This window comes from Nelumbo nucifera, chromosome 1 (assembly GCF_055504915.1).
Source record: "Nelumbo nucifera cultivar China Antique chromosome 1, China Antique-T2T, whole genome shotgun sequence".
In the NCBI taxonomy this organism is placed as follows: Eukaryota; Viridiplantae; Streptophyta; class Magnoliopsida; order Proteales; family Nelumbonaceae; genus Nelumbo; species Nelumbo nucifera.
Window position 1 is genome coordinate 77943034 of NC_142649.1, and position 14138 is coordinate 77957171.

At 39.4% G+C, this 14138-nt stretch overlaps 2 protein-coding genes across 2 annotated transcripts; both read right to left on the minus strand.

The window, feature by feature from the left end:
• Positions 1-1623: 1623 nt before the first annotated feature.
• Positions 1624-2571, minus strand: LOC104605752 (uncharacterized). Its single transcript, XM_010270640.1, has one exon. The coding sequence runs from the start codon at positions 2569-2571 to the stop codon at positions 1624-1626; it is 948 nt and encodes a 315-aa protein (XP_010268942.1).
• An 8269-nt stretch (positions 2572-10840) lies between these two features.
• On the minus strand, positions 10841-12867 carry LOC104605697 (protein CELLULOSE SYNTHASE INTERACTIVE 1-like). Its single transcript, XM_010270554.2, has one exon. The coding sequence runs from the start codon at positions 12709-12711 to the stop codon at positions 10963-10965; it is 1749 nt and encodes a 582-aa protein (XP_010268856.1). The 5' UTR covers positions 12712-12867; the 3' UTR covers positions 10841-10962.
• Between the last annotated feature and the right edge of the window lie 1271 nt (positions 12868-14138).

Here is a 14138-nt window from a genome sequence, read left to right on the forward strand (position 1 = left end):
ATTTTTTTCGGGTTGGTTTTGATGCCATGTCGGTTTACTATATAACCTAGGAATTTGCCCGACGTGACCCCGAAGATGCACTTGTTCGGGTTCTATTTCATATTATATTTTCTTAAAATTTGAAAAACATCATTTAAATCATTTAATAAAGAGTTCGAAAATTGGGTCTTCACAACCATGTCATCAACATAAAACTCCACTTTATTGCCGATCAACGACTCAAAAACTTTATTTACAAGTTGTCGGAACGTTGCCCCAACATTTTTCAAACCAAAAGGCATAACTTTATAACAGTACAACCCGAGTTCAGTTACAAATGCGGTCTTGTCCTAGTCAGTCGGGTCCATCCCAATCTGGTTGTAGCCGGAGTAGGCGTCCAGAAAACTCAACAACTCAAGCCCCGAGGTCACGTTTACTAGGCGGTCAATTTTGGGAATGGGAAGCAATCTTAGAGGAAGGCTCTGTTCAGGTCGGTATAGTCGACGCACATGCGCCCCTTTCCATTGGCCTTCTTCACCAGCACCGGGTTGACAACCTAGCTCGGGTAATGGACTTCCCTAATGAAGTCCGCGGTGAGGAGCTTTCCAACCTCCTCATCGACTACCGTCCACCTCTCCGGGGCGAGGTTGTGTTTTCTTTGTTTTACTGACTGGACTAGAGGGTCCACATTAAGTTTGTGAGTTATTATTTTATGGTTGACTCCGGGCATCTCCACCACGGACCAAGCAAAGATATCTAGATTTTTGAGTAAGAAACTTACAAGTTGAGTTCGGAGCGGTTCATTGATCAAGGCACCAATCTGAAGAGTTTTGGTCGGCTCAGTCTCAGAAACCGATATGTGGACCATTTCTTCTGTCGGGGTAGCTCACTCCTCTGTATGCTCTACTGGTTGTTTGAGCTCGACATCCTCCACCAGCTTTGCCTTTCCTTTCAAGGCGGCCACGTAGCATTTACAGGATTTGAGCCAGTCACCTCATACGACCCCCACATGATAATCAGTTGGTAACTTCATTGCTAAGTAATAGGTGAACAGTATCGCACATAGAACGTGTGCGAAGGTCGGCCTATGATCGCGTTGTAGGGGGATGGAGTCGTAACCACCAGAAAAGTGTGCTCAAATCGCACAACATTCGGCCACATGCCTGCCTCCACTGGTACTGTGACCCGGCCAAGGGGCCTGACCTCTTCTCCACTAAACCCTACCAATGGTGCGTTTGTTGACTTCAGGTCGCTCCATTGTAACTGTAGCTTATCGAATGCCTCCTTGAAGAGGATATCTGCCAAGCTGCCCAAGTCCACTAGAATCCGCTTCACTTCGAAGTCGTTGATTCTTAGTTTCATGACTAAGGCATCATCATGTGGATACTAAATCCCGTGCGCATTGTCTTCAGTGAAGTAGATAGGTTCTTCGAGCCGAGGTCACTTTGGTGGGTTTTCGCCTTCGTTCTCTAATTCATGGACTGATGTCCTTGCTGCCGATGTGCACTCCGCAATGATGGACCCGACAGTGATCATATTGATCACACCGCAAAATGGTCTCTCCTCTGGTAACTACCAAGGTTGCTGCTCGTTCTGCCTGCTAGTGTCAGGGGTGTTCCTTCTCTGGTCTCCCTGACGATTTCCCTATCGGTCTCCCTGCCCTCTCTCTTCCCGCAAGATGTAATTCTTCAAGTACCCGCGACGGAAGAGTTCCTCGATCTCATCGCAGAGATTCCTACAGTTCTCCATGTTATGACCATGATTCCGATGGAAGTGGCAGTAGACGTTCGGGTTTCTTGTGCTTGGGTCTCCCCTTAGCCTAGGTGGCCATCTAACAGTGGAGGAGTCCTTGATAGCCATTAGGATCTCTCCTCTCTTTGCGTTAAGGGGGGTGTAGTTAGTTCGCTCAACTAGAGGGGTCCTAGAACGCTGACCTGACTTGTAGCCATGCGAGGGGGAGTTACTTCTCGAACGTGGGGATTTACTTCTTTTTCTGCTTGGGGACTTACTTTTCTTTCTTTTTTGTTTGCCGTTGCTTGTCCCTTCATCTTCTTTCTTCCTCTTTTCACCCGGCGGATTGTCAATCTTCTGGTTGATTTCTTCTTTGGTGCCGATGAACTGATCAGCCAACTGAAGGAACTCGGTGATGTTCTTTGGTTTGTTTGCTACCATGCACCACTTGAACTCTCTATGGGTAATCGCCTTCTTCATTGTAGTGAGGCACACCGCTGGATCGAGGTCTGGTATCTGTAAGCACATCTCATTGAAACACTTGATGTTGCTTCTAATAGACTCTCCCTCCTTTTGCACCATGTTCAGAAGGCTCTCCTGTGACTTCGAGCATTTCTTACTAGTGATGAAGTGCACCGTGAACAAGTCAGCAAACTGAGCCCAGCTCTTAATGGAGCCCGGTGTGAGGTTCCTATACCAGGTCCGAACTATTCCTCTGAATGTGGTGGAAAAGGCCACGCACATGTAGGCTTCGTCATCTATGGCGAGGTACACCTGAAACTGGAAGGCATCCACGTGGTCATTAGGGTCGAACGACCCATCATACTTGTCTAACGTGGAGACCTTGAAGTCCTTTGGCATCAAGGCCGCTAGGAGCTCAGGTAACAGGGTAGATGACTAGCTCAGCAAAGCAGGCATTGTTTTCGTTGCCACCGAGCTTACCGCTTCTCTTTCTTTGGTCTGCTCCACTAGCTGGCTGGGCTTTGCTGGTGGACTGTTTCTGGTCGAAGAGCGACAAGTCTTGCGACGCCTCCACTATTACTTCTTTGCAGGTTCAACATTGGTGCTGCTAGCCTCAGTTTGGTCTGGTATCTCGACCCTGGCTCTCTCGTGCTCCCGAGCACTATCGTGAGGTGGATCGGGGTTCCTTTTCACTGACTCCTCCTGGGTGTGAAGCCTGCGTTGGTCATGGTATGGCACGAAGGGGGCTTTCCTCGAGTTTGCGCCTCGGGCTCCGACCTGATGATCTTCTTTCTGTGACATGTTGTTCTCAGGCCACAAATGCTGCAGTTGGTTGCTTCTATCGGGTTGGCCAACCTTGAGCTTGTATCCTAGGTTCCCCCCTGAGAGATTGGGGGAGTGTGCTACCCGTCCGTCCTACCCCATTGTGAAGTCTGACTATTGGGAGGTATTGGTACTTGCGGTGTCCCCTCACCCCGATGAGGAGATCAACAAACATCCTGGGCAGGTCTGTGAGGGCTTCGATTCTACCCTTGATGCTGAGTGGCCTATCGAGACAGAACCGGTTGCTGCCTCGGATGCAATGGTGGAAACTGTTGCTGATACTGCTGGTAGAGGAAGTATTGCTGGAACTGCTGGACATGTTGCATCTGGATCTGCATCGTCCGGATGCATTGAACCAAGTTGTTGAACTGGGAGTGCCTGATCCCAAGGGAAATAAGGGAGGGCTCTGAGAAGGTGGTGCCCACTTGGGGGAGCAGGATGCTCACTTGTGGGATGGTTTGTGGTACATACAATGATGGGACCCCCGAAATTGCGAGGGGAATGGTAAACTGATCGATACACACCTTGGGACCTTTAGGGAGAGTTGATTGCTGATCTTGCCCCCGGTGACGTTCATGTCGATACCTTTCACGGTGTTGCTGGAAGAGTCCATTGAGCGTAAGGTAAAGGTTGGAATGACCTTTCAATCGTTTACCATAGATGGTGCCAAATGATGGAGCACAATTTGGATGCTCCTTGCTGGAGGATGATCTGGAACTTGACTGCGTGGCGAGCTGGTTCGGTCTGCAAAACAGTAAAGCTCAGAGAACCCGGGGAGATCACTCCGATGCTTAAGTTAGTATTGCAAGCTAAAAGTTGAATGATAAGTTTAGTAGTGAAACAATAATTATGCGTACCTGGGCCCTGGAGGGGTTGTTGCCTTTATATAGCTGAGCTACCATGGACCTCACAAAAATGGTTCCGGGGTCTTCGGCCTGAGTGGATGAGATCCATTTCCACTTTAGTTGGGGAGTAGTGTGTCAGTTAATGAAGTCAATCATCTCTGCCCAATCCGGACGGGGAGAGTATAAGGCCAACCGTTACACGGTGTGATCCCGTGAGGTTTGGAGTCTGCTATGAATCTGGGGTCGATTATGCGTTTACTTCGGTTCTTGGGCCCCGAATTGGATTTGGTACAGAGGTGCCTCTATGCCGAGGTGTCTTTATGTCGAGATGGCTTTGTGCTGAGGTGACCGAACATTCGAGCTCTAAATACTGCTAACTAGGCTCTTTTCGCTGAATTGTCATCCTTCGGGCAGATCGCGTCCACGTGACCTTTACTTACTAGGTCGTGCCAAATCACCCTTCATCAATTAATCTAGTTATGTTATTTAAAATATTTAGTTATTTAAATACTTAAATAATATGTAAAATATTTACATTTATAAATATTAATTATTTATTGAATTTAATTATTCATCAAATCATAATTTATACTATTATTACATAATTTCATTATTAATTCTGTAATATATTAAATTATTATTAATTTTAACATTTTAAATAATTAATAATTATTCATATCTTATATATTACTTTTAATAAATTTTTTTATAATACAAAAATAAAAATAATTAATTTCAGTTACGTTTATTCATCAAACTGATGAAATCAACCAATCCGATCAACTCGACCCGAGTAGATCAGTTTTCTAGTATTTTAGGTCAGCTTTGGTTAAAAAATTTCCCAATTCGACCAAGTTGGATCAGTTTTAGTTTGGCCATTTGTAAACCGACCAAAATTGAATGACCTAACCATGGATATATATATTAATATTTTATATTTTAAGTATAATTTTTAATATGGAAAAGTGGGAAATTTCTCATATTTCTTAGTCTAAAATATTTTATATCATCAATCTAAGTTTTAAATTTATTTTTTAATAATTGCATTATAATTTTTAATATTAAATTTAATTTTGATGTTTAAATATTTTGAACTGACTAAGCAAACAAAAAAATCGACCCAAACCGATACAACTTGAGTGGGTCAGTTTTCACAAAAGGTCAGTCGGTTTTAGCTGACCAACTCCCCAACCTAACCAAGTCAATTTGGTTGGCCAAATAGCCTATGACCGAACCAAACCAACTCATGAACAATCATAATTTCAGCTAAATTAATAGTCTCATCTTTGATAAATAGTAATAGTTTAATCTCTAATAATTATTAAAAATTTATAACAAAAATACACAATTATGGAAAATATATTGATAATGAAAAAATATAATAATTACAAAAATACAATAAGTGCTAAAAATATAGTAACTTAGTCATTAAATAGTATAATATCAAAATTCACCAGGTGTTTAGATTGGTGAAAGCCTTTCCAATATCAAGTCTTTCTGGCATCATGAGAAGATGAGAAGAAGAGGAAGATGAGGTGGTGGTAGACTCTTCCCTCAAATTCCTCTCTCTCTCTCTCTCTCCATACACACCACCCGGTGGTTCAACTGTCTAGGTCAGTGGCTTGTTGATTGATTCAATGATTTTTGGGGAAAATCAGGGCTAGATGAGAGCTAGGTAGGTGACTAGTTCTTGGGCAAATGGTTTAACTGCCTGGGTTAATGATGATTTTAAAACCACAGTAACATCTTCTTCTCTTCTTAGAAAAGTAAGTTCATTAAGAATAAAACTAAACAGCCAAGCTTCAAATCTTCACCCACCATTCGATTTACACTCAATAAAAACGTAGCTGCGCAGTGGTAGATTGTTATATAAAAAAGAAAACAATACCTAATCTAGGGTTGTAACAGAGAAAAGCTTGGTTGTTTAACCAAAAAAAGTTACAGTTATGATACCAAAAAGACATTATACTAAAAAAACCTGTAACCAATCAACCGGTATCATAAAAGTGGTAATCAATCATGTGGTATTTTTTAAAACTTGCATAGAGGTGTGGCTGTCAATATGGGTTTTGTCCAGACATAACCAGAACTGACTCGCAACAAATACTAAGGACTCAGAATCAAACCAGACCCAATAGGGTCTAATTTTAGACTTAAAACCGAACTGATCAATTCTCGGGACAATCAGGTCTGACCCAATGGACCTGGTTATAATAAATCTACTAAAAATATTATATATAGTATTAATTTATTTAATATATTATACATTTAATATATATATATATATATATATATGGGAGAATGACGGTTCATTCATAGGCACAAAGTATAGTTGGGGTAGGTGCCAGCTTGGAATTGATGCCAATTCACGGGCAGGCATTGATGCATAAAGTGGGGGTAATTTACCTTTTGAAATGTTATAGATCTGCAGTGGAAATCAAAATTCTGCAATGAGCCTATAAATATGTATGTATATGTATCAGATTGGGTCTAAATCAATTTGGGGCTGAATGGAACCGAGTTTAAACTAATAAGAATCAAGACAATATATCAAAAACCAGAACCGATCCAATTGATTCGGGCCTATTGGATCCAACCCGACCCATTGACAGCCCTTTGATTGGTAAAAAGCCCTTACAACAGCATAGATTTATCCTTGATAAAAACAGTGTCGTTGAAGCTTTTTCCACATGACAGGTTACTTTTGTCTTTCTAGTTAAAACAATTTTGATTGCAATTAATCTTTTACCCGACACCCATGCTAATATGTCAATCTATCATACATGTGAAATTTCAAAACCAAATGGTCAAACTTATCACCTAGCTGTATTTGATTTTGTCTATACTACCATTCCATACTACTATTAATTAAAAGTGGGAATGAGGTCATAATAAAAATCTATGCTTTACGAGGCTTTGAAACAAAAGTGGGTCTAAATTCTCGACATTTTCTTAACTAAAATACCACTAATTTTCATTTTGATTCCTCTTTGGTGTGTGGGTAAAAAGTGTAATGGTCTATTATTGGTTCGTAGTTAGAATTAGAATCAAAATTAAGGGTGGAAAATTTCTCCATCCCTACTAGGTACCCGGTTTCCCAAACCCATAAGGTTGGGGATGGAAGATTGCCTTGGTAGGGATGGGGCGGGGATGAGGAGTGAATTTCAAGCCCTACCTCGACTTCGATTCTTTATGATATTATTTAGATTATATATAACAAAATATATTTAAAATATTTTTATATTTAAAAAATCCCTTATTTTAAGTAAGTAAATCTATTTTCTAAAAAATCTTTCAATTTAAAATTTTTGGGGATTCGAATTCTTGATGGGGAACCCATCTCCATTAAGAATTGGGGATGGAGTGTCATTTTTATCCGTGATAGGGATCAGGTTGGGGATGGGTATTTATTACAAACTAGGGTTAGAATCGGAATGGTTTATTCCCCCACCCATTTGGTTTAAACAAGAAATGATATCAAAATTGGAATTGGCTTGAATGGATTCCCATTCCCAAGGGAGGGGGAGGGAATTATCATTCCCTCAAATGGTGGAATGTCATTCCACCAGGAACGGGAATCAAATTCCGATTCTACACAACCAAATGTTTGTATAGGGGTACAAATGCATCAAATCATCATCCCATCCAATCCAAAGTCCGATCCTATTTTTCAGATTTGGATATCCCCATTTTGGATCTTTGGATAGAATAATAGGATCCGATCAAAAATTGGATCAAATTCGGAGCACCCCCTATCCGATCAAAGAGAATCCAATCCGATATTCACACACACACACACACACACATACATACATACATACATACATACATACATACATACATACATACATACATACATACATACATACATACATACATACATACATATATATGTTATTTATTTATGTATAAATATATTATTTATATTGAAATTTTCTAAATTCGTTATATTATTTATTTTTTTATAAAAAACATGTATATATATGATGAAAATAGTTGAAAAGATACTTGTAATTTTTGTTTTTCTTTATTTAAATTGTTATATTTTATTTTTCTTTTAATAATTTATTATTTTTTTTATAAAATTAATTAGATCAAAGCATATTTGAATATCTAACTTCCTCATTGAGTTCGAATTCAAATTCAAATCAATGTTTGTGCAATCCGATCAGATCTATTGTTCATAGTATCAAAACGGATTTGGATATACCCTGATTCAAATCCAATCCGATCCGTTTGCATTCCTATATTTGGAATCATAATGCACCATTTTAATTCCGACTCCAAGCCCCTATTCCTATAAGCCAAATGAACCCTAAGTTTTTTGCTAGTACTTTTAAGTTTATTTTGTTCTCTCTCATTAAATTCTACATTTAAAGTATCAACTTTCATTCTCTTTTATTAAATCCTATATATAAGATATATTAAATAAATGAGCATTATCTACTAAAACACCTTTACTTTTGAAGTAGACCTCTCTCTGAGGCTAGAAGTATAATGTTAAAATTGTGTTTGGTAAGTAAATTCAATAAATGCCTTATTACTGTTTGAAACCCGATATGAACCACTTTTTTTTGGGGGCAGCTGTTCAACCATTCAATGGGTCAATCTGTGAAGTTATAATAATAATAATAATAATAATAATAATACAATTGAATGGGTCAGAAGGGTAAATGGTTCATTCTCCTTCCAAATTGTTTGAAAGTGCATGTGCGCAAATTCCAACATTGATTAAATTCACAAAATGCCCACAATACCCTCCAAGCATAATATAATAAAGCAAAGTTTTTTTTGACTTTTAACTCCTCATAAGTTATTTTAACACACATGAACTGTCATTTTTTCTACATTTTTAAAATGACTAAAATATTCCTCTACAATTTAAAAAAAAATGATTTTTACCCATTATTGTTATCTATAGGTGTATAAGTAAAACCTCGTTATCCACATGAAGACATTTGTTGATGAGATTTGCCAAAACAGAGTCTAAGTTATACTTAAGAATAGGTTGGGTGGAATTGCACATTTGTACCAGACACAGAAATTGCGAATAGAAAGCAGATCTCGAGGTGGGTGGTGAGGCCTTGTGAATAACCATAATGGAGCCAAGAGAGTCATATTCCAAAAGGACCAAAACCAAGTAACGAAGAATTCACTTTGGCTCATATGATTGTATCAGTGTTCTCCACATAAAAGCTAAGGGTGCTCCACGTGACATTGAGAAAGAAACTTGACAGCAAACAAGAAACAGAGTTGGTCCAATTTAACCCTGGATGTCTGCTCTAATCTTGTCGGGGATTCCATTTCTTGCTCAGAGTTAAAAAAAAAAAAAGTCTCCTCCCTTAATCTGATGTGACCACCCTTCATATGGGATCATCTAATTGCTTATTCGTATGAGATTGAGCCAAAGTGAACTGGTACCAGCTCCATATTAATAGAATTTTATCCCCAAGGTTCAATTACTCTGTTCGTGACACTTTGTCCACCTCAATAAGGAGGGTTTACTCCAGGATTTTTACTGGGTAATCGGTTTGAAGTGAAGCAGATCTAGATTCAACCCAATTAAATAAACAGATACCTTAAGATCCATATCCGGCTAATTGCATTATTTCATATAGAACTGATACATGATGGCTGGCTTTAGGTGTTTCAACCCTATAAAATGCAACACGTGGCAAGTCATTGGGGGTCCCACTTGGGCCAAAATCTTAATGCATTCTTTAATGAAGCAAGCGGTGTAAGTGATGGTCTCGTGGAGCGGAGCAGTGAAGCCCTCCCTCCCATTGTCCCACTATCCCAGCCAGTAATCAACTAACTCAATCCAAAACAAAAACCATTTCTACGACACACAATAAACAAATGACTGGAATGAGCTGGGATTCCATATCTCATTCAGCAAGCCAACAACAACCTGTCAAGATTCTTCTTCATGAATCATGGTCCACCTGTCTTAACATTACTAAGTGGGTCAGCCAGTTGACAATTCTCTTACCGTTGGGTCATCTAACCTAGCTCCATCTCAACATCTCTTATATCACGAGAGGACCAAGTTCTGCCTAAGCTTGCAGATGCTATACACCTTATCAGAGAGTAGAAGGGAAATACACCATCTCTGGTAGCTAGGCTAGTAGCTCTATCAGAATTCAGAACCAGAAGAGGTCAAGAGGTGGGTGAATGAATAAACCTAGGAAACTGACAAAAAACAGTAGAGCCACTTTGGCCAAAAATAGTACTTGGAGTCTCTGTCTACCCGTTTGCTTGTGAACCCACAGGAAATTGCAACTCAATGGACTCTCTCTCTCTCTCTCCCTCTCCCTGACAATATTTCCTATACTTTGTTGAACCTTGCCAGCACCTTCCAGTATTGGACGCTAGTGAACATGACTCCAAATGATAAGTGTTGCGGTTGGTTCACGCTGATGATCCGATAAGTTAACATTGGCCAAGCAAATTAATTAGCTAGCACTCTGTTTTCTCTGAGAGGGTCTCTTGCCATTAATTTTGAAGGATCACATCCAATTAAAGCTGGATGGGGTTGTCACAGGAGACCTGCTCATTGGATGTGTTCTGCCATTAATTCACACCTAATTAATTAATATTCAATTTCAACCATCGTCATCTGCTGACACTTAAGACCTAAGCATTGCCCCATGCATGTTAGCATATAGCAAGACCACCACACCAATTAGGAGAATTGGGGTACCTCCCCACAAGGCCACAAATACAGTGGGAGTCATCATCTCTCGCTCTCAACCCTGTGAACCATTCATACCAGACAAATTTTTTATTGCAACTCTTCAGACATCCTTGTCTCATTTCACGCCCTAGCCATGTGCTCCCTCACACAACAGACAATAATACTCCCTCCTCTTACCCTTTTCTCTCCAACTAAATAAACTAACCACAGACTTAATTTATTCCGTATTTTTTCAGAGTTAATGTCCACCAGCAGTATCTTTAATTTGACCTTCAATAATCATAGATTACACTGTTCTAAGGCAAAGGAGAAAAAGAAGAAAATTTTTTTTAACTCAGGAATTAAAGCTGAACCAAAAATTCACAAATCAAGCAACTATCATGCGATACATATAATTCAGTCGGTATATAGTAAACAAAATTACATTCAAGAGTTCCAGATTCCAGTCAATATACTACGAAATCTGTTTGTGGTCAACTTCCTAACAATTCTTTTGGCATCCGTAATTTCAGCTTCCGCAAGCTTTTCTAAATTTTTCAGGTAGCCAGAATTCAGGATCTTCCTTCTTCCACTGTTGCAACTGGTTAATGACATTAAAGCAGAGAGCATGAGCTTGTTCTTACCTGATTTTACCTCCCCCAGGTCGAGCAATTGCAGAATCCGGACAATGCCATCGTCTTCCTGGATGAATCTCTTCCGGTTCCTTGGGACCGAAATCAAACAATTGAGTGCTTCGGCCGCCATTTCTCTAACTTCAAAAGATTTTGCATCAAGTAGTCTCACCAACTCTCGCATAAAACCCGCATCTCCCATTGCCTTCTTAGTCTCTTCTGATTTCCCACAGAGACGAAGTGCCAACTTCACTGTCAATTCCTGAATCGAGACCTCACTGTTTCGGAGAAAGTAAAGAAGACGATCAAGAAACCCATATCCAATCAGGACGTTCAGAGAACTCGCGGAGGCGAAACAGAGACTCTCGATTGTTTTAAGCGCAGTTTCTCGAGCCTTGGAGGAAGAGGAAGATCTAGGATCCAAGTTACGAACCAGCAAGTGGATTCCTCCATCTCTGATGACCATCTGTCGAATAGGTTCATCATCAGAAGCCATAATTTGAAGGAATTCGATAGCATTTATCTGCGAGGCTTCGTCTTTCGATCTTATAAGCTTGACGAAGGCCGAGATTGCGCCTTCTTCAACCATGAACCTTTTGATCTCCTCCACTCCAGCTAGATTTTTTAGAACCCCACAAGCGGGAACAATAGACACACCTCCTCTGCCATCACAAGAGGTGCAGAACTTCAACAGAGCTGTTACTCCACCGTGAGCAGAAACTGACCAAGCATTATCAGAATTCTCTGTTAGTTTCTGCATAGCCCTTGCTGCTCTTTCTTTCGCCAAATCACTTCCACTCTCCAGAACCCGAATTAGAGGTGCAATGACCCCGGCCCCAACAACAACACCCTTGTACGTGTCAAACCCTGCTATCACCGAAATGGCTCTGGCCGATTCTTCTTGAATCTCCCTCTCTGCAAACTCAAGAAAGTTCACCAAGAGATTTATTACCTCACCTGTCTCAACAACAATCCTCACATATTTTTCGTCTTCCGCGACAACTTCATTTAAAGCCATCAAGGCCTGGCTTTTCATCCCTGAGTCTCCGATCTTCAGCCTTGTCAGCAAATCCCTGACATAGAATTTCATGTCATCGCGATTAGCTCCAATACCTGGCTTTGACACAACAAGTGCATTACCGTGAAGAATTCCGCAAGTGTAGATTGCTGTAAGATTCTTGCTATGAAGATCGAATTTTGCAGACAATACATCCAGGTCGCTCTGCATAAGTAGCTTCCCGCTATAGGACAAGTTGACACACCGGCGAGCAATATCATAGCAGTCATTAACGGTCGATTCTATACTGGGAATCAAGTCCAAGATGGATGAATTTTCCCCCAAGTTGCAGTTCTCTGCAGCGATAAGACCAGAGTTCAGGTCCTCTAGCTTGTTGCGAATCGACTGCCATTTTACTGTAAACACTTTGATGGTATGAGTAAAAGATATCAACGATAATATAAGCTGTATCAATCGCCTGAGGAGGGATTCTCCGGTTCCCACGTCTGACGAGTTTCGCTTGTCTGTTTCTTTATCTTCCTTCTGCTGTCCCATATCTGTGCTCATTGCTTTGGAGGCAAACGCATCTTTTGCTGAATTAGGTCACATAACTCCGGCGGAGTAGTCCAAACGATGTCTCCGACTCTCCGGCAAGTAGTTAGAAGTGTGAAAGACCTGAAAGAAATAAAACTGGATGATATCAGACGGAGAAGGCATCTATAGAATGTCTCTCTTTTTATCCTGTGAATGCACATGAAGCTGAATTGGAATTTACTGGTCATTTACCACATTGACCCTTACTCTGGGCTGGGGGGGGGGGGACCAGATAACCGTTGATGGTCAATGGACTGGTGTTGGGGCCGTTTGGGTAATTGGCAAAATCAATGGTTATTTTGGGGCGTTAAAAAGGGAAAGAATTTTTATTTAGGAATTAGGAAGGTGTCGTGGGTTGGTGAGAAGGAAAGGGTTCATGATGAGGGACAAAATATGGTGGAGTTTTATCACTTCTGATGATTTTATATGAATGTGTAAATAAATAATAACAATAGCCTTTTGGCTTGATTAGCTTTATAAATTTTTAATATGGATAATTATTTTTAATAAGTATGAATTAAGTAACCTGAGGCTGTGAATTTTTTTGGTAGTGTTGCTTGCTATCGTAAATACCATGCCACATGTTAATTAGGATGTTTACTACAACCACTATTTATTTATTTGACATGTAATAAGATAAATTTAGTATGTATTGTTTTGGTAATAACTTCTTAATAAAAAATTTACTAAATTAGGTTCTATGGAATGACAAGTCACAGAATTGATCTTATTTTATTATTCAATTAATAAAATAATACTTAGACTCGTTACGGAAGGAGTACAAATACAAATATAAATACATAGAGTGTAAAACCTTGTATCTTATATTATTTTGTATGTATTTATACCGTGTATATTTGTATTTTTATTCTTTTCAAATTTAGTTTGGAAGGAATACAAATATGTATAGTGCAAATACATACAAAATACAATGTGTTTTGGACTGTACATATTTGTATTTATATTCTTTCCAAAGGCTCAGTTTGGAAGGAGTACAAATATAAATATATACAGTACAAATTCATACAAAATAGTATAAAATAAAAGGTTTTGCAATCTACATATTTGTATTTGTATTCATTCCAAATGGAGCCTTAGATGCAAAATATGTACAGTATAAATACAAAATGTAAGGTTTTACACTCTACATAATTGTATTTGTACTCCTTCCAAACTGAGCTTTAGGCTCCATTTGTTTGCAATACAAATGTCGAAGCGGGGTATTTATGTATTGCGGTTCGCGTTTGCGAGTATTTGTTTGACATGTAAAAAAGTAATGATTATCAGATAAAAATTGTATTTTTTTTTGACATTTTTGTATTCTGAAAAGAGAGCATTACTATACCTATTTGTTGGATACAATTTTGTATTCTTTTGATAATGAACTTTTTAACCAAAAT